Genomic DNA, 25,100 nt, shown 5'->3' with positions numbered 1-25,100 from the left:
TGGAAGAACTGAGCTCATACAGCTTAGATGAAAAAGCTAAAGAACAAACTTCATCAAAACTTGTCTAGGCAAATATAAATGCTAGTTCTTGACAATGATATTTTAGGCACATAAATGGAATGAATAAGGTCCTACCCAAAGGCAATACATACAGAAATCTGTGTCTTGCACATCTTATTCAATGCCCACATCATGAGGACAAACACCACATATTTTGAAAAGTTGGGAGGAGGTATTTTAATCCCCAGAGGAAATGTAAAACTTGATAAGTGGATGAGTGACTGCAGTAGGTTAGACATACACACTTTGCAACTCTTTTTAAGTCTAATTCATTTCTACCTGGTTTAGCTACAAAGAAAATAAACATACTGGTCAGGGGAAGTACAAACGTCAGTGCATTCAACAGTTTCCTATTTTCATTCCCAGATATTTTTTTCCCCTGACTAATTGTTTGCTGTGATCAACAAATGTGAAGCTATCCTTAAGGATGGACTCATACACTGACAGTGTGGTTGCCTTGACTTACAGCTCTTGGTAAAAGTATAGGAGGTGCTTTTCTTTTCTTACCAGACTTTCAGAAAAATTGTATCCTGATCTGTCATTGCTGGTGTAGGTGACAGAGGTACAAGTCCTTTTTGGCCTTGGCTCAGCAAACCATGTTGAGAATATGCAGTTCCATTGCAAAGCAGCACTGAGGATGTTTAGCATGTCAGTTACCAAATGCATAAGGATTTGCAAAATGGTTCTCTGTTGTGGCAAGCTGCGCATCTGCCTGTCTGTGTGTGTGTGTTGACAACTCATTGCCAACAAAACCTTGTTTTTCATAGTGTTTGGATACTCCTTACCACTGATTCGGCAAGCAAACGTGTAAGCCAAAATCCATGGAGTACTAGCTTAAGCATATCTACTGCCCACAACCAAGATGCCTGATTTCCAACTGGAACTCGTTCAAAAGAAATTATTCTGAGTTTAATGAAATAGCACTTTTCCTGTAATGCTATTGCTGATTTACCAACCTGGTTACACATAATCACACAGAATTGTTTATCTTTGACAGGCTCTCTTGAGATCATGCAATCCAACCCATTGCATAAACAGGGTCAGCTCAAACAGGTTGTCCAGAACTTTGTCCAATTGGGATTTCAGTATCTCCACAGATGGAGAGTCCACAGGTTGTCTGGGCAACCTGTTTCAGCGTCTGACCAACCTCTCAGTAAAACATTTTTTCTTTTCTTGAGTTCAGATTCAATTTCCTAATTCTTTAAACTCAGTCTGAACACAAGAAAACACAGGAAAACACTAGTAAATTAAACACAGGACAGCTCTGAGGACTTTGACATTTTTTAATATCACAGGCATACTTGTCTAATGCCGGGATGTTATAGGCAATATTATTTGACTGGGACTATTCAGTGCACCATGGGACAAAGTCAAATACTTCTGCCATCAGGAACAACCTATAGCTCAGATATTTCATATTTGATCAGTTTTAAATATTCTACACAGGAAATGCAGAAAAATGAGCAGGTGAGAAATACAGAGTCATAAATTCATTATTCTGCACCAAAGGGAAAACAATCAAACAAACACAAAAACTACCTTTGCATTCAGAACTTGTTTGTATGAGAGGAACATAGAAGCAGTTGTATCTCTTGCAAAATTCTCTTACTATTATTGGACACATTCAGCTTTGCTTTTGCAAGGAGATCTTTGATGTCTGTCTCGGGGAAGGACATTTTAAAAGTAGAGAATTTACTTCTGTATTCTTTGATTTTATCTAGAAAACAGAAAACACTATGTAAGTAAATGCCAAATATAAAGCTACAAAATCATCCAAGAAAAGCATGGACTTGTGGAAAGTATTAATCCCTGAAGACACACAAGTTTCATACAAAAAATCTTTATCACATTAAGATAATGCTGGAGCCAGCAAAACGAGAGAGCAGAAGTTCAATGAAAATCCAGAGGTACTTATTTGATCACCAGCTTTATCAGTTATCAGAGAGAGATAAATCTGCACCAGCCTGTTCCTCATCAGTAACTACAACTACAAGGGGAACAGTAATAAATATCCCCAATTTGGATAGTCTAGCTTCTAAATGTGATGTCTCCTCAACTTCTTTTTAATGGGAGGACCACAATTTAATTAAAATGATCACAGAATCACAGAGTGGCCGAGGTTGCAATGGACCTCTGAAGACCATCTAGTCCAACTCCCCTGCTGAGCAGGATCACCTAGAGCACACTGTGCAGGATGGCATCCAGGTGGGTTTTGAATATCTCCAGAGAAGGAGACTCCACAACCTCTCTGGGCAACCTGTTCCAATGCTCTCTCACCTTCACAGTAAAGTGCCCCCTCATATTCAGATGGAACCTCCTGTTCTTCAGTTTGTGCGTGTTGCCTCTTGTCCTGTCACTGGGCACTACCGAAAAGAGACCAGCTCCATCCTCATTACAACCTCTCCTCAGGTATTTATATACATTATTGAGGTCTCCCCTCAGTCTTCTCTTTTCCAGGCTAAGCAGGCCACATTCTCTCAGCCTGTCCTCATATGACAGGTACTCCAGTCCTCTAATCATCTTTGTAGCCCTTCTCTGAACTCGCTTCAGTAGTTCTATGTCCTTCTTGTACTGGGGAGCCCAGAACTGGACACAATATTCCAGGTGTGGCCTCACCAGGGCTGAGTAGAGGGGGACAATCACCTCCCTTGACCTGTTGGCAACACTTCTGAATGCAGCCCAAGATAGCATTGGCCTTCTTGGCCACAAGTGCACATTGCTGCCACCCAGTCAGCCTGCTGTCCACCAGGACTCCCAGGTCCCTTTCTGCAGAGCTGCTCTCCAGCAGGTCAGCCCCCAGCCTGTACTGGTGCTTGGGGTTATTCCTCCCTAGGTGCAGTACCCTGAACTTGTCCTTGTTGAACTAAATGAGGTTCCTCTTGGCCCATCCCTGCAGCCTGTCAAGGTCCCTCTGAATGGCAGCACAGCCGTTTGGGGTATCAGCCACTCTTCTGAGCTTTGTGTCATCAGCAAACTTGCTGAGGTGCACTCCATTCCATGTCCAGGTCATTGATGAATAAATTGAACAACAGTGGACCCAGTACTGACACCTGGGAGACACCGCTAGCTACAGGCCTCCAACTAGATTCCACACTACTGAGCACAACCCTCTGAGCTCTGCCATCCAGCCAATTGCCAGTCCACCTCACTGTCCACTCATCTAGGCCGCACTTCCTGAGCTTGATACAGAGAACAAACCAAAGATTACATAAAATCTTTTAGCCATGAGTACAGACATATATTTATCTGAGGGAGTGAGGGTAAACACTAAATATTAACACCTGCACAAGCATCTGTTGATTATGAATAGAGCCTACTCTCTTCCTTTTCTTCTGTGTCCATTTACAACAGCACTGGGTAAAAGAGGACTCTGAAATGCTTGGCACTGGAAGTTGAAAATATGAAATGCAAGTACACAGAGACAAAATTGCATCAAATATATGTTACCAGAACAATTCACTTTGTTGAAGAGTGGAAAGTGCATGACTGTAGGGCATGACTTGTCTCCTCGAAAGATGTAACAATCAGAAGGGCTTTCTTTCTCCGTTTCCTGCTTCTCTATCTTAGGAAATGCAATACCATTTTTTTGGCAGTATTCAGCTGCTTTCTCGATAGTCTGAGACACAGAGACACAGAGAAATTGTATGCATTTTTTATCGTTTGTTTTTGAAAACCTAGAATAAATCAATCCTATCTCCAGTAATAAAATTAATTGCTACAAAATGATGATAGTTTCTTAGACTATAGTAAATTATAACCTAAATTATGTATAAAAATCAAAATTTTCTTCAGTTCTCTGAGGAATTGACTGAATCGAGAATATAAATGAAAATCCAGCACTTGCTTCTGGAGTCACTTCTAGCAAGAACCTTTGTTTAACAAATTACAGCTACATCCAGAAAGGCTGACACTGAAAGATATCAAAATTAAAGGGTCTTGACATCTATACAACAGTCTGAAGATATGACCAGGTTCACAGTCTTTCAGAACAAATTTTGCTTTCCGAAGCAGTCCTCTCATGTTTGCACTCTAGCAAAATTAAAAAGTCGCTACATGTTCCATATGTGTATCTGACCATCAAATGGAGGCAACACACTCAATTCAAGCCATACATAAACTTTAATGCTTGCTTAACTTTGAATGAAAGTATTGACTAAAGTAGGTGTCATTTTGGGAACTTGCACAAAATGAGATTTTCTGTGGTGTCCCTGAGAAAACTTACTTATCCTCCAATGACTGAAGATTTCAGGAGGAGAAACAACATTTGAGACATTTTTCACTCTTCTCTGAATGTGTTTGCAATGTTCTGCTTTGAGATGGTGCAAGGATTATGAACGGCAGCCACTTAATTTAAACTTCCCAGATTAACTGGGGTCTTGCACAGCTCATTCCAACAAGCCCTCCACAAAGAATGCACTTTACAGTTAAAGATGGGTCCTGAGGCGTTAAGAACACTACTAGCCTCTCCCATAGAGAGGCAGTTATTGACACCTTAGTATTTATGTTATCTCTGGATTAGATTCTATAGATTTTATCACTTTTATTTATTACTGTTGGAAAAAGGTAAAGAAGACATGGCTTTTGTAGTCACAAAAGACATTCAAATGTCCCACATTCAGTTGAAAGATAAGAAATACTAATAAAATCTCTGAAAGCTAGTAAGTTCTTTTTTAAATCAAGTTCCCCAAACTAATTCCCTAGACAACTATATTTAAATAGAAGCAATTACAGAAATAGTATTGTACATTTACCCTCACTTGTAATGCAACTTTTTAATAAAGGATAAAGGAAATATCTGATACTTTTCTGCCACCAGTCCTGATCCATACTGACTCCTCAGACTGACAATGCCCTCAGGAATATGTTTTAACTTCTGGGTAGCTCTGGAGTGGTCAGGCAGCTGGACTAGATTCGATTCGATTCGATTCTAATTCTATTCTATTCTATTCTATTCTATTCTATTCTATTCTATTCTATTCTATTCTATTCTATTCTATTCTATTCTATTCTATTCTATTCTATTCTATTCTGTTCTGTTCTGTTCTGTTCTGTTCTGTTCTGTTCTACTCTACTCTACTCTACTCTACTCTACTCTACTCTACTCTACTCTACTCTACTCTATTCTCAATGCCTGCTGTAAGATATGGCAATCCAAAGCAGCCAGTGCTTCCTGGTGCATTTACCTCCACTGTCCCTGAAGTGACCACACTGAAAATAGCCAGAGAAGCAGAGTTAGAAACATAAAATAATAGAAACAAAAATAAATGTAAACCATATCTTCCCTGCTCACTGCGTAAGGAGTTTTTTTTGTTTTGTTTTGTTTTTTAGTGTTCTTCTCCCTCCTAGTTCCCCCCCCAAAATAGAATAAAACAGAGTTAGAAACATAAAATAATAAAAATAAAAATAATTGTAATCAATATCTTCCCTGATCACTGTCTAAGGAGTTTTAATTTTGTTTTTGTTTGTTTGTTTTGGCTGGTCTTCTTATTGTTGTTGTTATTTTTTTGTATATTTTTTTTTTGAGTGCATCCTTTCCCTAATCTTTTTTCACTGAGCATTTAACAACTTCATATTGTTTTAATTGTTTCAAAAAATTCCACTCAGCACAAAAATCTCTAGGAAATACCCTTGCTGTGTCATCTTTGAAACTGGTTGAATTTCTTTTCCTTTCTCTTCTCCAGGAATTTCCAACCTCTGCAGTTGCTGCAGACTTTTTTGCTGGTGAGACTATCAATACCACATTTCCTCACGCTGCATACCTGAATGATCTCTTTGAAGAATGTCATCAATTACTCTTAAGGAAGGAGTAGCATCAGTTACCCACACAAAAGTTCTGGCCAGCTTTAAGGAAAAAAGGGAGACTAAGAAATTTGTGAGCTTTCTCCTTGTTGCTCTTATGCACCTTTGATAACCTGATAGCTTGATAACCTGAGAGTATATCATCAAATACCTGTGAACAAGACAGATAAAGTGCCTCAAGTTCTAAAAATATCTGTTTCTGCCAACTGCCTTGAAAAAAAGTCCAGGCAACATGATGATCAGCTTACCAGCCTGTCAGAATCCATTTACACATTTCTTTGAAATTTGTTTTGTTAATGATTATAATGCATTTCTCCAGTCTCCAACTTAATCACCCCCAAAATAGGGTCTACAAAGAGATAACCACATATGTACCTCAAAAGGATCTCCAGAGCTGAAGTCAAAGGAAAGGATCAGATCTGTTTGACGCTGTGCTCTAAGTACCAGAGGATAGGCAGAATTTATTGCCAGGCCAGCATCAATCAAGGAGATGGTTTTGTTTTTGACCAGGTGAGAGGACTGAATGTTAGCTAATCCAATGGAAAAAAAAAAAAAAAAAGAAAAAAAAAAAGCAATGAGATTTCATGAAGACAAATATGAATATATATATATATATATGACCAGCCCCAAAAGAGTACATCAGACTTTATTGATTATGCATCCCAAAAATATATAGGAACATGCATCTCATGCCCAACCAGATGTCCAACTGTATTCTGACAGGAGGAATCTACATCCATATGACCTGCCTCTTTCTTTGACTGTGGTCAGTTTTAGACCAAAATTCCTGATGATCTTTTAAAAGAGATTATGCCCCTAGAAAGTCTAGTCATTTTAAGATAAGATCTTTGAGGGGAAAAATGAATGGATGAGCTAGCTCAAGATCATGACATGTAAATATATCTGTCTAAATGAAGGTTTCTACTTACAAACTAGGTCCCAAAACTTCCATTATTTTAAGTGAGCATTCTGTTAGTGCAGGTGATGGAATCTAGAGACCAATGTTACTGTCCATGTGTCAGGAGCACAACTCATTTTCATAAACTTAGATGTCTAGTTCCACCTCCTTAGTCTACTTTCTGTGTCCTCCAGGTTCTCCTCCAAATGGGCACAGGGGTTTTATAGGTTTTCTTTTGTACTTTTCACCCTAATGTTGTGGTCCCCTGAACTCAGGGCAGTTTGTGTGATGTTGGATGCCTGTGTTTATGTGACTGAATTGAGCTAGTATCTTATGTATCTGCAATGATATTGCAGGTCTGGATTCCAGAAGTGTGAAATAAAATTCTGTTTATGACTTGTTTAGTTGCTGCCCACAATGGGATGCTATTAAGAGAGGGTGGATCTTGGAAAGGAAAGTTATCTAACTTGCTGTATTAAAAAAAAATAAATGGCAAAGACAGTTTTATTGGTTTAACATCACACAAGCACAGCCTAAAAGCTCTACCAGATCCCATGCATTCTGCTCCATCGATCAAGTCAGATAACATAACCAGTTTGTATTTTTTGAATCTTAAATAAATAAAGATTTCACTGGAGTTTCTTACGGCACTTGTAAAGGAAGTTATTAGTTGTTCCCCACGTCCAGTTTAAAGTACAGTGCGTTGTTTTAGTCAGGATCCTATGGATATTCAATAAGTGGCCTAAGAAGAGATAAAACAATTTAGAACATAGTAGAATCTAGACAACTTCACTTTTTGACTGGTGCAACAAAATCCGGTGAAGATGCATCATGTCAGAAGAACATACGTGCTGATAGTATACAGCCAGCCTTAGTGCCAAGGCCAAAGTGCTTCCAAAGAAAAAGAACCATACTTTTCACTAGTTCAGATAATTAACATCAGTCAGTGGAATCTTAGCCCACTTGAAACAGATTTGAATAAGTCAGTCAAGGCCTGATCTTTTCTGGCCCCCTTGCAACATTCTTGTGGCTCAGAGAGCGTTCTTTCTCTTAATCTTCTTTCCAGCTGAAAGTCCCATGGATAAAGTGAGAGCCATGTTACAGCCCAGTAGAACAAGCTGTGCGAGGTAGCGAATATCGACAGAAAACCATGAGAAATTCAAGAGATCATGTGAGAAAATGTGAGAAAATGAGCTCAATGCAATACTTTGGAGGACTGTATTAGGCAAAGACAGTCCAGGTGTGATCTGTGTACACAGTCCTTGGAACAAGCACAGGAGATTAAAGAAACAATGGCCATATTTAATCTCATAGCACCCACCAATTTGCTCCAGAAGGAGTTGGCAAAAAGCTGCCCATACACAGTGGGTGATGGAACTAGCAGAGCCATGGATCTAAACATGTGATGTACCAGCTTAACATTGCAAATGTATTCTAGGAACTTCAAAGTGAAATTCTAATTTGAAATTTACTTGTGTCTTGCTTAGACTTCTTCTCAGTCTTTTTGACGTAAATCCAAATAAACTTCATTCGACTCACGGTCCAATAAATATTGTAGATATAAGCTAAATGAGTTCAGTTACTTAAAACTTTAGTGCTAAAAGTATCTAAAAGTTACTTCTATCTAAACAGATAAAAGGGCAGAAATTTTGATTAGCTGCCAAAAATGCTTGCTATAGGATTTCTTATTTCATGACTTTTCATTTCAAAATGTCTCTAGTGGCAGATGTTCCAAGTAACACTTGAGAGTAATGCATGCTAAGTAGCTAACAGCAATCCACTGAGAAATCCACTCTCTGCAACATATACTTCATCAGTTTTGAATGCCTGAGCAGTACAGGCTCACTCAGGAACAAGAGTAAATGGGAAACTGATTGTTCAGGATTAGGCCTCCTAATTTATTTACTCAGGAAGGCATATTCTAATTACTTTCACGAGAACAGAAAGCTTTGTGAACACTGGAAACTAGAATATCATTGACACATTCTACAGTACAGTTTTCACTAGATCATCCCACAATGACCCTACCCAAGATTTACATTGGAATTTATGTTCACAATCCTCCAAAGATGGATTTTTTTCAAAGCACATACAATATAAAGAGCAATAAAAGATATTAAAAATGAAACAAACTTGCCTTGCAATAATCGTGGCATTTCTTCTGGAGTACCTTCTTGTCCAAGACACACTGAGGAAAATGAAGTGGAGAAAAAGCTAAAAGCCAGTGACATTAAAGAAACAAATACACAGCAACTTACACGACAACTTTTTACAACGAATGCATGTGGGCTTTTGTAATAAATCACAGGATTTGTAGAAAAACGTGAATTTTTCTAAATGGGGTGGGGAGATCATCACCATTATGATGAGCATTAATGTGCAATACTTGCCTCCAAATTCCTTTTCTATTTCTTTACCCAGACTAACACAGCTCTCTATTCTTTCCTCCTTTGTTTTCGTCACCCAAGTCTCATGCACTTTAAGGCACATTTGGTAGGATGCACATTTTTTTTCATCTTCTTAAAAAGAGAAAAGAAAAAAAGGAAAGTATAAGAATACACAACAAAGAAATTTGTGAAATCAGATTACCGAGAGTGCAGGTACTAAGAAACTTCCACACCATTCACTTGCCTGACAATATTTTCAACAATTTATTGAAGACTTCTTCAGGATCTCTCCCACTTACAGCACACAGCTGAAGTTCTAGTAGAAGAAAAGCAGTCTGAAAAATCTCGGTGGTATTTGACATACTTTCTAAGAAAGATAAGATAGAAGTTATGTCAGGGTGGAATTTATCTTACCAAACATCAGCATGGTGGTATTGATCTAAGCAGATGGTAACTAACATGAATTAGTGACGATATAGTCATTGTATTAGATGGAATATGTAGAAATCCTGCCCTCGTTTTTCATATCCTAAAGAAGTTTAAACTGGTGAGAGGAAGCATGTAGCAAAGTGAATATTTCTCCCTGCTGATAATAAAAACATCTAACACTGAGCTTTTCACATCTGGATGGCTATACAATCATACCAGAATAGAAATAGTCTTTGTTTTCATTCTGGAAGAAAAGGTCCATGAAACACAATAGCAGGAGGAGTAGCAAAATTTGGAGTAAATGGGAATTAGTTACGTGTTGAAGACCTTACAAATTATTACATGTGTGAGAGGGGGAAAAAGGCCTGGATTTCCTTGTACCTTGGCTGACAATCCTGACAGTCCCCTAAGGGATTACATGGGGAAAGCAAATCAGTGTGTTTAAATTAAAAAAAAAAAAAAGCAAAAAAGCGCAAAGAATCACAATAACCCACCATGATCATATCCATATGGGCTGCATATCCTTGTCTCACAGGATCTTTGTAATCTTTGTAACAACTGCTTGATAAACTCTTGAAAGAAATAAAAAGATAATTAAAATAAGAATACCCCTTCTCATAAAATAGTCATTGTCTTTCAGTGAAAGACATCAAGAAATCTAGCCTTGCACCTAAATGTAAATGTAAGTACAGTTCCATTTTAAATTCCTTGAAAGATCTCCCCTGTCTTCTGGCTGGCACTCTAGAAGAGCACTAATCTCCTGCTGGTTCTGTTCATCACTCATAGATCTGTGTTTGAAGCGCCAGATAAAGAGTGAAGCAAAGAAGGCACCAAGTAACTCAACTTTATGCATGTCCTTTGCCACCAGGATTCCTGCCTGCCTCCATTTCAGCAGCAGGTCCACATTTTACCTAGTCTTCCTTTTGATGATTATGTATCTACAAAGCCCTTCTTGTTGCCATTAACATCCCTCACCAGATGTAGTCATGATTGACACTTCGTCTCAATTAGCAGTATCCTCAATGCCCATGTGGATGAGCTGTGGAGGGTGATAACATCAGGTTCACACAAGAAACAGCTATATTTCCATAAGTTCATGAATCCAAGCCCTCAGCAAACCTCTCTAGACAAGAGAACAGTTGGGTACATGGATGTGTCTGTCCACTGTGGCACAGAGTCTCTCAGTACTGTAAATCACTGCTTCCTTTTGTAGGTGGCACAGGCTTATTTGACACAGAGCTTCATTTGAGACAGAGCTCAGACTCTCATTCTCCCAGTCCTTCCTCTTTTACGAGAGTACTAAATCTATTCCTTAATTGCAAATTTTCAGGGGGAGCAGGAGCTTTCTTCTTAATGCCAAAAGTCACCAGCTTCCAGCTTGTGTCGTCATGACAGTCTCCACTACCCAATTTGACATGCAAAGACTGATCCTTCTTTGATACTGATGGAACTTGGGCTCTTCAAATTCTCTTAGATAATATCTGACCAATCTTTTTCTTGCCATCTCTGATGCTGTGAAGCCTGCTGACCTCCTCCCACTGAACCTCTACTTTGAGGCACAGGTCCTCAACAAGCACAGTTCTCCTGCAACTGGAAGACCATCTCCTGTTCCTGAGCCTCAGTAAAAGGTTGCAAGCACTCCCTGCAGTCAGAGACCTGCAGAGATTCATTCTCCTATAGCTTTACTTTGATTGAGGACTCTCATATTACCAGCAGGTGCTAGAGACCACGCCATGTAACGTGTAGCTGTGGTTGCTGATGGTGTCGATGCTGTCCTCAATACAGCTGCTGGCCTTTTTCTGTGTGCCCTTTTGTGTGAGCTGCTGTGCAAACTGGTGCACCTGTAGAACGCTTCTGTAAGTTGTGTCCTCTGGGTAGTTCACGTAGGGAAATATGCACTAGGCTGAATGATTCTTGTGTTTTATTTCTTGTTTTTAAATAAGAAAGATTTCAATATTTCATCACAAAATACACGTTCATTCTTGCCACTCTTCATAAAAGTATTTCAAACTACCCTCACCAAATTCCTTGTGATTCTACTGAACACTGGGCGAAGGAAAAATGGAGTACCAGTAGAGATTCTGTTAGACATAGCCATATTCCTCTTTGAAACTGGAGGACTGCAAGGATCACTCAAGGGTAATTTGAAGTATATGCTCAATTTCAGCAGACATAACAAGTAATTTGAACATAGAGGCAACAGAAAAAAATAGAGTACCATGTATAGCCTTTAGAATTTCTTCCTTGCTTCCAAGAGCACTCCCCCATAAGCCTGAAAGGAAAAAAAAAAATGTGGTTAAAGTGTTTGTTTTATGATAATCTTACTAAGAATTCAATCCAAGATTGCCTTTCAATAGTACACTCCTCTTACCTAACTTTCAAAACCTATAAGGTAAAAGTCTAACTCTAAATACTACTTGCATAGTTTTCCCTTATTGTCCACTGAAAGGATTGTACAGCTCAAAATCTGATTTACTCCTTCTTCCTCGTGCCAGATCTACAGTTCAGTGAGCTATTTTTTTTACATTAAGTCCAGTATCTCGTGGCAAACACTGAATACTCTCACACTGTAGAACTGTTGGCTGAACACTTCCCTGGGCAGACCCCACACATGAGCCCAGAGCCATAAGTACTCTTCATTGCTTCTCTGTGTTTTGATTTTATTTTTTTTCTGTCCGAGTGAATTAAATAGCCAGAATTAGAGTGCATTTTCTGTTTGTTTGTTGAGATTTTTTTTCCTAAAGGGAATGATGTCAAGTGCGTGTTCTGAGGAGACTGGGACATGAAGTGATTAAATGCAAGATGTGTTTAAGGGTGATAGATATATTTAGATGTGTCATAGACAAGTGAGATGAGATTTGCAGCTGTAGATAGGGAATAAAAAGATTTGGGACCTGGACTGAAACAGAGTGAAACAATTTGAAATAATAGGAGGAACCGGTCCTCACAGGATGCATCTGATTTGGGAAGCATCTCTCCCTGTAAAGTAAACATGCTGAGATTATAAAACATTTAGACAGCTAGGCTGGGAATATTCTACTAACTTCATTAGTCTAGGATGTAGGTCTCTAATTTTCCTTAATAACCACAGAAAACTGGTCAATTTAGGTAGTGGAGAGTAGAGAAGTATTCAGATGTTCCCATTTGGACGTTTAAAGATAGACAAACTGCTCTCCAGAATTCTCCATTATTATGCATGCATACATAATATATATACACACACACAATACAATAATAGATATATTATTATAACCTGCAGAAAGATACAGAATACCTGTATATATATACATACATATATATATACTTGCATATGTATACAGAATACAAATACATATATATATATATATATTCTACAAAGAAGAATTAGGAAGATTTACCTTGCATGTAACAAATGTGTTTCTTCTTATTCTTACTCTCCATCAGTTTACCTTTTTCAAATTTACTTCCAAAGTGCTCGGTACTCACAAAAGCGCCCAAGGCAGTATATCCAGCCTCATGTGGAGTGAATTCAAACCAGGTCCCTGAGAAAAATCAAAGAATATTGTGCTTTGTCACACAGTATTCAGAAGTATAGCTGACCTCACCATCCCAAGATAGCATTCTGGTTGTTTTTCTTTTCCTTTCTTAAATCACCTGACTTCAGCTGACAAAGATGAATTGTCATATGGGGAACAAAGAAAGTCATAGCATGCTATGCCTGCTGCTTGTTATGCTCTTGGTATCCTTTATAACCTGGCCTCCAACTGCTACACCTGGAAGGTCTGGGATCCCTGCAGATCATCTGTCAAATTGTACAGCTCTGAATAAATCTCTCAGATGTGCTAGCATAACTCATAGGCCTCTCAGTGCTTATAAGCTAAGAGAGTCCTTCTGCTCTAATACACTGACTGCCATAATACACTTTAGTGTAAGTGAAGAGAAGAGAAAGGGCTTCATTCAAGTACCCACGTGTCTGTTACCAGGGACTTATGGTACCAAGGAACCTATCTTGAACTGAATCATCTGCATGGAGCTGACTGTTATGATGTAGGATGGAAAGGAAGCCCATACTGTTATAGAGGAGTAGGTGAAGTAGGCAGAGTATGGTAAGGATGAGGCAAGGGTTAACCGCTCTGCCTGCTCTGTGCTACCTGCTCTGCAATGAAAGGGTTAAATGATCTGCCTAGAAGTTAGGACCTGATCACTTTGTCTCTGCCCAGAGCTATAAACATTGGCCTGAGCACTTTTACCTGATGGGCTGGGAACAACAAACAGATTATTTGACAGAAACACCAAAAATCCTGTCTTGAGAAAAAATCAACTTCAGAGAAGATCAAGACCTCAGGAACACATAACAAAGGATTGGTGCCAACCCAAGGCCTGCACCTGTCCTGTGCCAAAGCTCTGTTTTTCATGGAATAAGGGAAGATGTTTTGCAGAGTTGGGACTGCTGTAATAATGTGATTGGATATGTTTGCATAGTGCTTTATTGCAAATTGTATATAAACTACTGCAAATTTTATGTGTGTGTGTGTATGTGTGCTCTCTCCCTCTCATTTCCCTAACTGAGCAGCTGTCTCATGATCATGACTAAATCTTACCAAAAATGTTTATTAAAAGGAGGTACCAATTCCCCCTTTGTCACAGAACATCCTGAGTCACTTCTGTGACATAAGGATTCTCAAATGTGAATAGAGGCCTCTGTATGGACAACTGAATCAATCTGATTTGCTCTAGTAAGAGGTTAATTATTCTAAGAGGTATGGAAAATAAAATGCATTCTATAGCAATGGTGAAACTTTTTCTTTGTTGTGACTATTACCATACATGCACCTGTCTAAACTGCAAAGCCACCTACCCTTTATTTCATAAACCCTCCCTTGATCACACTGTCTTTCCACAATGAAGTTACCAGTTCTCACTCAGACCTTCCAGGATTATCAGAATTCTGGGCCAGCTTGTGCTTTATAAATCAAGTCTCATCATTTTATATCAAAGCCTACAGATGTTAAGTGGAAGGAGGTGATCTGTCCTCTGTGCAAGTAGGTGTAGGAAAGTTTTAAATTGTAGTGAGGGAAAATTCAGTTTAATGAGACAGGATTGACTGAGCAATTGAATGAATGTGAACTTTTCTATGTGAAGTCCTTCCACCCATATACTGAAAAAGACTATAGTTACCCAGTTCAGTTTTAGAAGATCTGGATTTTTCTGGAGCTCCTCCTAGGGCCAATACATGATAGAGCATTTGCAAGAGAACTGCGCCCCTCTAAATACTCAGTTGGAGGCCCCTTTGAGCTCTCCAGGACCACAGCGGGCTGTGACCTAGGATCTTTCCCTGGGGAGGGATGCCTGTCAGGGCAGACTCCCTGAGGTTCAATGATTGCCTGCTGAATAAGCTGATGCAGAGGAGTTTTTGTGTTAAATATGATAACGATTAACTAATGATTAAATGCTGCTAAGGAAAAAAATCATACAAATTAATTTGTGATTTACTGTAAAGGAATTAATACATCTTAAACTGCTGCTACATCAGATCTGTGTAAAGTTTCATCCACAACATACATTTTGAAGATCTATTTTATTGATGTGTTATCTAATCTGTTTAGTCTATTCCATTCTGGAGTTGTCTCACCTTATCCTATCATGCAAGTGACCTTTACAGAATGTGATTCAGCCCCTGGAAGTGCCTCTTTTTCTCCATTATTTATTTGTCAAAATGGGGTTGTATGTCGGCACAGTTAATGTCTGCCATTAACTTAAAGGAACCTAATGGTATTTAAGATATCTGATGGTATTTAAAATACTGTAAGGCGAACCCATATTTACCTGGAGAGCTTGCACCCTCTTCACGCAGTTTTTCCTTATCCACTGCTGCATAAATTGGGTAAGGGTTTATTCCAGTCTCGGAGGCATGCTTGTGATCAGTCAGCTCATTCTCATCAAACTGGAAAATAAGTATGAACATAAGTTGTTGTTCCTCTCTTCTGTACTACTGGGGAAAACCCCACTTTGGAGAATGGAGTTGGACTAACCTCTCTACCTTTACGTATCTAGAAATTAGACATAATGCTCTAAAATATTACTTCAATTTATACAACTCCTCAAAACGTTCACCAAAGTCAAGTTCAGTTGCAATTACTTTGAGATGTTCAAAACATTCCTAAGGTGTTTGTAATCCGTTTCTTACCTGATGCAGTATTTTGTATACAACACAGGAGGCCCAGACATCAGTGAGTGAGTAATGTTCATCTTCTGATGACTCCTCTAAATATTCTATTGCCTTCTTAATATTCCAAGTGTCCACAGTTAGAATTTTGATCAGATTCTCTTCCAGGGACTTCAATTTTTCTGACCATTTTGAATCTGTATACAGCATGGACATGCACCTTTTAAGGAGAAAAATCCTTTCTCTAGTAAAGAGGGAAATGAACAGAGCTTTGATTTTTTCTTTTTTTCTTTCAATCTACATGCAGTTATTGGAATGATTTAACAAATGTATGGGAAGAAAAAGTCATAGGCTTCTCCACAAGCAAGGAACTTTGCAGCATAGAAGGATGTCATTGTTCCTTGATCATTTGCTTCCCATCTGCATTCTGATAATGTCATTTAATTAGTTAGATGACATGAAGCTGAATTTCAGATGGTTACATGCCACGTATTTAGGGTAAATTGCTGTAGGAATACAGATTTTGCAGAAATCTTTAGTGGGAAAGATGTGAAGCCTGCTAAGAAATGGATAATCCATTAAAGAACATGGAACAAACTTAAGTAAAATGAATTACATCACGTCACCATTTTTACAAACTTGTGAAATTTTTGGTCTGTTATTAGGACCAATAAATTTGGTACATTTGCAGTGTGGTATCATCTCCTACTAAAATATCATCTCTGCTAGCTACTTGCAGAAGGGCTCAGACTGTTCCAAGACCAACTCTATGGCCCTAATACAAGTATAAATTAAGGTGTACAGAATTACCTTCTTCATCAAGAGCAGCCTGTTGCCTGTGTATTGACTCTGTACAATGAAGATCATAAAATCACAGAGTCATAGAATGGTTTGAGGTGGAAGGGACCGTAAAGATAATCTAGTTCAATCCCTCCCTGCCATGGGCACAGACAACTCCCACTAGATCAGGATGCCCAAAGCCCCATCCAATCTGGCCTTGAACACCTCTGGGGATGGGACATCCACAACTTCTCTGGGAAACCTGTTCCAGTGCCTCACCACCCTAATAGTCAAGAACTTCATAAAATCATAGAATTGTTCAAGTTGGAAAAGACCTCTAAGATCATCTAGTCCAACATTTAACCAAGTACTGACAAGTCCACCACTAAGCCATGTTTCTAAGTTCTACATCAAAATGTTTTTTGAAGACCCCCAGAGGTGGTGACTCAACCAATTCCCTGGGCAGCCTAATCCAAGGCCACACAACCCTTTCAGTAAAGAAATTTTTCCTAATATCCAATCTAAATCTCCCCTGGCAAAACTTGAGGCCTTTTCCCCTCATCTTATCACTTGGTGTCTGGGAGAAGAGACTGATCCCCACTTCATTACAACCTCTTTTAAGGTAATTGTAAAGTACAATAAGGTCTCCCTGAGCCTTTTTTTCTATAAGCTAAATAACCCCAGCTCCTTCAGCTGCTCCTCATAAGACTTGTTCTCTAGACCCTTCACCGGACTTTTTGCCCTTCTTTGGTTCTCTAGAGCCTTCCCCAGCTTTGTTGCCTTTCTTTGGACATGCTCCAGCACCTCCATGTCCTTCTTGTAGTGAGGGGCCCAAAAATGAACATGATGTTCATGGTGTTCATAACAGAGCTGGGTACAGGGGGAAAATCACTTCCCTAGTCCTGCTGGCCACACTATTTCCGATACAAGCCAAGATGCTGTTGGCCTTCTTGGCCACCTGAGCACACTGCTGGCTCATATTCAACTGACTATCAACCAATACTCCCAGGTCCTTCTCTGCCAGGCAGCTTTCCAGCCACTCATCTCCCAGCCTGTAGTGCTGCTTTGGGGTTGTTGTGCCCCAAGTGCAGGACCCAGCACTTGGCCTTGTTGAACTTCATACAGTTGGCCTCAGACCATCAGTCCAGCCTATCCAGATTCCTCTGCAGAGCTCTCCTACCCTTGAGCAGATCAACACTCATGCCTAACTTGGTGTCGTCTGAAAACTTACTGAGGGTACACTCGATTCCCTCATCCAGATAATTGATAAAGATATTGAAGACAACTGGCCCCAATAATGAGCCCTGGAGGACACCACCAGTGACTAGCCTCCAACTGGATTTAAATCCATTCTCCACAACTCTTTGGGCCCGGCTACCCAGCCAGTTTTTAACCCAACAAAGCATACACCTGTCCAAGCCTTGAGTAGCCAACTTCTTCAGAAGAATTCTGTGGGAAACAATGTCAAAAGCCTTACTGAATTCTAGGTAAACCACATCTACAGCCTTTCCCTTGTCCACTGAGCACATCACCTTGTCGTAGAAGGAGATCAGGTTTGTGAAACAGGATCTGCCTTTGATAAACCCATGCTGACTGGACCTTATCAGGGCCTGATCAACCCTGGGCCAGGGTTGTCCTGTAAGTTCTGCGTGATGACACTCAAGATAAACTGCTCCACAAGCTTTCCCAGCACCAAACTCAGACTGACATTTCTTCTTAATATATCTAATTTAAATCTACTTCTTTTAGTTTAAAACCATTATGCTTTGTCCTATTACTACACTCCCTGTTAAAGAGTTCCTCTTCAGCTTTCTCATAAGGCCCTCTTTAAACACTGGAAGGCTGCTGTAAGGACTCCCTGGAGCCATTTCTTCTCCAGGCTGAACAACCCTCACCCTGTCTTTGTAGAAGAGGTGCTCTGGCCTTCTGATCATCTTCGTGACTCTCTTCTGGACCTGATCTAACAGGTCCATGTCTTTCTTATGTTGGAGCTGAATACTGTTCTCTAGGTGAGATCTCATGAGAGCAGAGAAGAGGGAGAGAATCACCTCCCTCGACCTACTGGCCATGCTTGTTTTGATGCAGCCCAGGATTTGGGCTTGGCTTTCTGGGCTACCAGCACACATTGCCAGCTCATGTTGAGTTTTTCATCCACCAACACTGCCAACTCCTTCTCCTCAGGGCTATTATCAATCCATTCACAGCCCAGCCTGTATTTGTGCTTAGGATTGCCCCAGATCAGAAGCAGGACCTTGCGCTTGGCCTTGTTGAACTTCATGAGGTTCAAAGAGGCCCACCTGTCAAGCCTGTCCAGGTCGTTCTGGATGGCATCCTATCCCTCTAGTGTGAGGATGTTTGGGATTACTGCAGACACCACATAGGGCTCCTAACCACAGATAGTGACACTTGAGGTGTAAAGTGTCCAAGACTTCCACAGGAGCTGTAGACCTGTGTCCTTTTGAACCAGCTGAAGAAAACCAGACAGGACTTTCTTCTATAATATCTAAGCTGTCACTATAAGTCTATCTTTACAGATCATAAACCTATCCCTTTAAATAAAAGAGAAGGCTAGGTGTATATTTCACATACAGGCACATGTATTTATTTGTCTAAATTTAAGTGTGCAACAATCCATGCATGTCACTGACAATGGTGCACATAGACCTTAAAGTAAAATGGCTCCTGTTCCTGAATGTCGTTTCTTTCCATTGCATAAAAGATACATCTGAAAAGTATATCAAGTACAAAATTCAAGAGCATAACCATGCATATATATAATGTCATTTAACGTGTCGTGTGTGTGAGAGACCACACCACAAAATTAGTAGATTTGACGCAGTATATGTAGGAGACTCAGTGCTTTTCCCAACCGGCAGGGGGCAGGCAAAGTAGGTAAAATGGCACTAGGTGTTTACATTTATGTACCTTGAGTCATTCCCATACACTCGAAAGATGTAGCTAAGTTTTATAGGCCCTTTCTAAATGTAACATAGCCTCTATTAAACAAGCCCCTGTACTTCTGAGTAGTATGGTACCCAGAAGTTTTCAACATTTTCCTGGCTGGTTGTCACTTTTCTGCTCTCCTCATCATCATTAACCTGTAAACAACGGGAATTATATCTTCAAGAAGGTAAGACAGAGTTAGCTTATTATTTAAGTCACCATTGAGAGGTTCTTCCTCTCTAGGGATGAAAGATCAGTCTTGCTGGACTGTTGGTGATATTATAAATATTTCCTGTGCCTCCCACCTTTTTACAGGCCACATCTCACCTGCCACTAGGTTCATCAGTTGTGAGTCCAATACAGGGTTCTGAACAGTGACGAAAGTGTCAGATTGCTACTGAATCTATGAAGCAGTTCACTTACTATCACACTAGTCAACAGGTACCTACCAAGTGGATCCTGACACGCCACACAGATACATGACAGCGTCCAAGATATTCTGATTTTTTAGCTCCACCAAGGTTCCTAGCAGGGCTATCATAGCACGCAGGCCTCCTCCTGATCCCAGAACAACAATGTTAGGTACATTATTCTGAGGAGTGGAAGACAGAAAACACCAGTACATAAAGGTTAATCTTGGTGCATTCTTTTTAGAGCAAAGGCTTAACAAACAGTCAGGGATAAGGGCCATTGCAATTCTCACCTAACCTGTTAGTTTTGTTAAGGACACATTCCATAATCTACCTGCTTTCCCCTATTTCTCTTTTCCCTTTACATAACGGTCACAAAATATGTTCTCCTTTGTATTGTCCCACCATGAATGAACTGCTCTTGTCTTTCTGATACGTAATTTTGTTCTGGCTACGTTTCTGTGCCGTTGCTTCAAAATATAAATAAATCTTGAGAAGTACTTACTGTGTTTCTCTGTTCCCTTTCTGTCACCAAGAACTTTATTTTTTATTTTTTCCAAAAGAGAAAGAACTATTATAGCCAGCCAAGACATTTCTAAAGAAGTATGCTGTATTGCATCTGACAAGATTACAGTCCACTTTCTTTATAGCAGCAAATATGGTGCTGTATTTTGGATTTGAGGCTAGAATGGTACTAATAACACACCAATAATTTGACTGTTACTGAACAGTGCTGCCACAGTATGAAGGCTCTCTCTTTCCCACTCTGCACTCCATCCCCAGAAAGCAGGCTGTGGGTGAGCAGGAGACTAGGAGGCAATATAATAGGTATGGGACAACTGACCCAAATGGACTAAAGGAATATTTCATACCATGTGATGTTGTGCTGGTTTTGGCTGATATAGAGTTAATTTTCTTGAGGTCAGTAATTTGACCTCACTTCAAATTACAGTCTGTGTGCTAGTTACATTGCTGGAGTGTTATCCATTTTACCTTAACATGATTGTCAGTGCTTACCTCCTCACAATGAACACCAAGTTCTTTAAGCAGGCATGTCTGCACTCTTTCCCTTCTCTTCTGAGTGGCTTCTATCTCACCTGCTGAGAGATCACTAGACACACGAACTTCATTATTAACCTGGCATAGAAAGTGAAACACATTCAGGGTAAGAATATTTCTCACTACATAAAAATTAATATACAGTATCCATACATATGATCCAGCTCTCCACAGACTAGCCAATGTTTACCCTAATTTAATACCTAACATCATCAAAAAGAAGATCGGAGAACTCATTTTTCTAGTATACTTTAAACAGAGGATAGAAGGGGCAGAATTCTTGTTGAAACAATTTATCAACTGCAGTCAAATTCAACAATTGATTTCCTTGAGTCAATGATATATCTTTCGGTTACAAACAGATGTCTAGCTGGAACTAATGTTCACAATAGTCTAAAGAAATATAACTTTCCCAGGTTTCTCTTATAGATCAGATATATGTTTGTGGCGGCATTCATTTCACTTAACCTTAGATTTCACCCTGAGATCTACAGTACCCTGAACATAATAGAATCATAGAATCATACAATCATTGACAGTTTTGGTTGGAAGGGACCTTTAAAGATCATCTAGTTCCAACACTCCTGGCATGTCTGGGAAGACATACCTTCCACTAGACCATGTTGCTCAAAGCCCCATCTAACCTGGCCATAAACACTTCCAGGGAGGGGGCATCCACAATTTCTCTGGGCAACCTGTCCCAGTGCCTCACCACCCTCATCGTGAAGAATTACTTCCTTATATCCAGTCTAAATTTCCTCTCTCAGTTTAAAACCATTACCCCTTGTCCTCTCATTACACACCCTGGTAAAGCATCTCCCAATCTTTTCTGGAGGCTTTCTGTAAGTATTGGAAGACCTCTATAAGGTCTCCCTTTATTGCTCTCTCCTCTCCCTTAGAGAAGGCGACTTCTTTAAGTTAAATAAGCCCAGCTCTCTCAACCTATCTTCATAGGAGAAGTGTTCTATGCTCTGATCATTTTTGTGGTTCTCCTCTGGACCGACTTGTGCTGGGGGCCACAGAGCTGGATGCAGTATTCCTAGCAGGATATCATGAGAGCAGAAGAGATTGGGAGAATCACCCCCCTTGATCTGCTGGCCATGACTCTTTTGATGCAGCCCAGAATGCAATTGGCTTTCTGGGTTGTAAGCACACATTACCGGTTCATGTCAAGTGTTTCATCCACCAGTACCCCCAAGTCCTTTTCTGCAGGGCTGCTCTCAATCCATTCATCACATAGTCTCTATTGATATTTGTGATTGCCCCAACCCAGGTGCAGAACTGTACACTTGGCTTTGCTGAATTCCCAAAATAGAACCCTGAGGGGATGAGACACCACTCATCACTGGTCTCCACCTGGACGTTGAGATATTGACTGCAACCGTTTTAATATGACCATCCAGCCAATTCCTTATACACTTAGCAACTTCATCTCCCAGTTCCCTCAGCATCCCTGGATGCATCTCATCAGGCCCCATCAACTTTTGCATATTCAGATTCTTCAGATGGTATCGAACCTGGCTTTCTCCCACAGAGGGTGGGACTTCATTCCCCCAGTCCCTGCCCTGAGATTCTGTGATCTGGGAGGTATTGAAAGAGCAGTTGCCTGTGAAGACTGAGGCAAAATGTTGAGTACCTCAGCCTTCTCCATGTCAGTTATAGCCGTTAACATTTCTTGACATTAACATTAACATCTTTTAACATCAATGGAGAGAAACAACCTCTTCTAGAGTACCACTCCTAAACCATATTTCATACACCCCAGAGATACTGTTGCACTGTTCCACTTCACTATGAAATGCATTCATGATTAGCTCATATGTAGAAATCTATATTGCAGATGTTTACAGTCAGTGAGATGAATCCTGTCCTTGCTCTGATTCATGTCTTGGAGGTTTATCTTTTGATATTATCTAGACAGGAAGACTCAAATACTTTGCAGAGTAACATACGCATGAAGTACATAGAAAATCCATTTTCAAAATCATTATTACATAAGTGTCATAGAATATGGACAACGAAGCAGACAGAAGAGGAATTAGAAAATAGAGAGGAAAACTAGGGTAAGGGAAAGAGCATACCATGGTAGCCATTGAGATGTCTGTCTTGATATCCTATAGATCTTTGAAAAAGGTATGAAGAGCAATGTTTTAGCTCAGAGTAAGTTTGCAACTGGGAAGGAGCTGAATTTATTACTTCCCAATGTGTTGGGGGGGGGGGGGGGGGGTAAGAAAAAAAGTAATGTTTAACAAGGACTGAGTAATTGTCATGTTGCATCATGCTAGTCACCACAAATCCTAGGGATTAATGATTTACAGACTGGTGGCTTTGACTGCTCCACCTTAGCAACACTGCCCATATTACCATAATTGCCATAGAATGTTATCATTTGAACAAGAATTTTTATGCTAAAAAAAAATCATAAGTACTGTGTACATCCAAAGGCAATAAAAAGACCAATGTTAAACAGTTAGACAGTAATAGTATAACTGTTTAGGGTAACATTGGTCTTTTACTGGCTGTTACTGGTTACTTGACTCAGATTGATTTGATAATTTACATCAGAAAGCAGTTCTGAGTTCCCAGCATTCTGCTTTTTAAGAAGAGAATGGAAGTTTTATGATAAAGTGTGAATAACCTTTTGGTATAACACTCAATTGTTAACAACCTAATTTCAAGAGACAGGTAAAGAACAGGTGTGCACTTGTGCATACAAAACAAACTGAAATATTCATAGAGTCATAGAATGGCTTGGGTTAGACGGAGCATTAAAGATCATCTAATTCCAACCCTCTTGTCATAAGATGGGATGCCACCCATTAGATTAGGTTGCTCAGAGCCTCGTCTAACCTGGTCTAGAACACATCCAGGGATGGGGCATCCACAGCCTCTCTAGGCAATCTGTTCCAGTGCCTTGCCACCCTCTCAGTGAAGAACTTTCTCCTAATCTCTAATCTAAATCTCCCCTCTTTTAGTTTAAAAAAAAAAATCATTCCCTCTTGTCCTGTCAATATCTGATTCAGCAAAACGTTGCTCTCCATCTTTTTTATAAGTTCCCTTTAAGTATTGTAAGACTGCAAGGAGGTCACCCCAGAGCCTTCTCTTCTGTAGGCTGAACAGCCCCAGTGCTCTCAGCCTTTCTTCAAGGAGAGGTGCTCCTGCCCTCTGATCAACTTCGTGACCCTCCTCTGGAACCGTTCTAACAGATCAACATCCTTCTTGTGCTGGGGGCTCCAGACCTGGATGCAGTACTCCAAGTGGGGCCTCACGAGGTCAGAGTAGAAGGAGACAATCCCCTCCCTCCACCTGCTGGCCACGCCTCTTTTGATTCAGCCCAGGACGCAGTTGGCCTCCTGGGCTTCAACCACGCACTGCCAGCTCATGTCGAGCCTTTCATCCACCAGAACCCCCAAGTCCTTTTCTGCAGGGCTGCTCTCAAGGAGTTCTGCTCCCAGTCTGTACTCCTGTCTGGGATTGCCCCGACTCAGGTGCAGCACCTTGCGCTTAGACTTGTTGAACCTCATTAGGTTCACATGGGCCCACTTCTCAAGCTTGTCCAAGTCCCTTTGGATGGCATCCCTTCCTTCTGTTGTATCGACTGTTCCACTCATCTTGGTGTCATATGAAAACTTGCTGAGGGTTCACTTGATCCCACTGTCTATGTCATTAATAAAGATATTAGACAGTACTGGTCCCAGGACAGATCCCTGACGGACACCACTCATCACCGGCCTCCACATGGACCTAGAGCCATTGACCACCACTCTCTGGGAGCGGCCTTCTAGCCAACTCCTTATCCATGGAATGGCCCACCCATGAAATCCATTTCTCTCCAATTTGGAGATCAGGATGTCATGTGGGACCCTGTCAAAGGTTTTGCAGAAGTCCAGGTAGATGATATCAGTCGGTCTTCCCTTGTCAACTGCTGTAGTCACTCCATCACAGAAGGCCACCAGATTGCTCAGGCACCATTTGCCCTTGGTGAAGCCATGATGGCTGTCTCAGATAAACTCTATGTCTTGCATGTGCCTGGACACTGCTTCCAGGAGGATCTGTCCCGTGATCTTGCCAGGCTCATCGGTCTGTAGTTCCACAGGTCCTCCTTTCTACCCTTTCTAAAAATGGGAGTGATGTTTCCTTTTTCCAGTCACCATCAAATTCTCCTGACTGCCAGGACTTTTCAAATATGA

At 40.3% G+C, this 25,100-nt stretch overlaps 1 protein-coding gene across 2 annotated transcripts; it reads right to left on the bottom strand.

Moving 5' to 3' along the window:
- Window positions 1–1,325: 1,325 nt before the first annotated feature.
- On the bottom strand, window positions 1,326–23,077 carry PLA2G4C (phospholipase A2 group IVC). 2 transcript variants are annotated; one of them, XM_066981740.1, is made up of 15 exons: window positions 22,992–23,077; window positions 20,869–20,988; window positions 19,891–20,033; window positions 15,740–15,938; window positions 15,379–15,496; window positions 12,951–13,094; window positions 11,792–11,845; window positions 10,068–10,145; window positions 9,389–9,511; window positions 9,148–9,273; window positions 8,895–8,945; window positions 7,404–7,499; window positions 6,235–6,389; window positions 3,508–3,676; window positions 1,326–1,777 (listed from the first exon to the last, which is right to left on the bottom strand). In XM_066981740.1, the coding sequence occupies exons 1-15, from the start codon at window positions 23,001–23,003 to the stop codon at window positions 1,608–1,610; spliced, it is 1,758 nt and encodes a 585-aa protein (XP_066837841.1). In that variant the 5' UTR covers window positions 23,004–23,077; the 3' UTR covers window positions 1,326–1,607. The 2 variants fall into 2 exon arrangements, with proteins under 2 accessions (XP_066837841.1, XP_066837840.1); XM_066981739.1 differs by having other exon boundaries at window positions 9,148–9,276; window positions 22,992–23,075.
- Window positions 23,078–25,100: the final 2,023 nt, after the last annotated feature.

The sequence above is a fragment of the Anser cygnoides genome, chromosome 22 (genome assembly GCF_040182565.1).
Source record: "Anser cygnoides isolate HZ-2024a breed goose chromosome 22, Taihu_goose_T2T_genome, whole genome shotgun sequence".
NCBI classification, from domain to species: Eukaryota; Metazoa; Chordata; class Aves; order Anseriformes; family Anatidae; genus Anser; species Anser cygnoides.
Note: the sequence above shows the minus strand (reverse complement) of the source record. Positions and strands in the feature narration are given on the sequence as shown.

Excerpts from the sequence above, each read along its gene's own strand:
- PLA2G4C (XM_066981739.1), bottom strand. Across the intron at positions 10,146-11,791 it reads AATTCTAAAGGCTATACATG|AGTTTATCAAGCAGTTGTTA; the intron begins GTACTCTATTTT and ends ATTTCTTTCAAG. Across the intron at positions 7,500-8,894 it reads AATGCCACGATTATTGCAAG|GCCACTTATTGAATATCCAT; the intron begins GCAAGTTTGTTT and ends ATCTCTTCTTAG.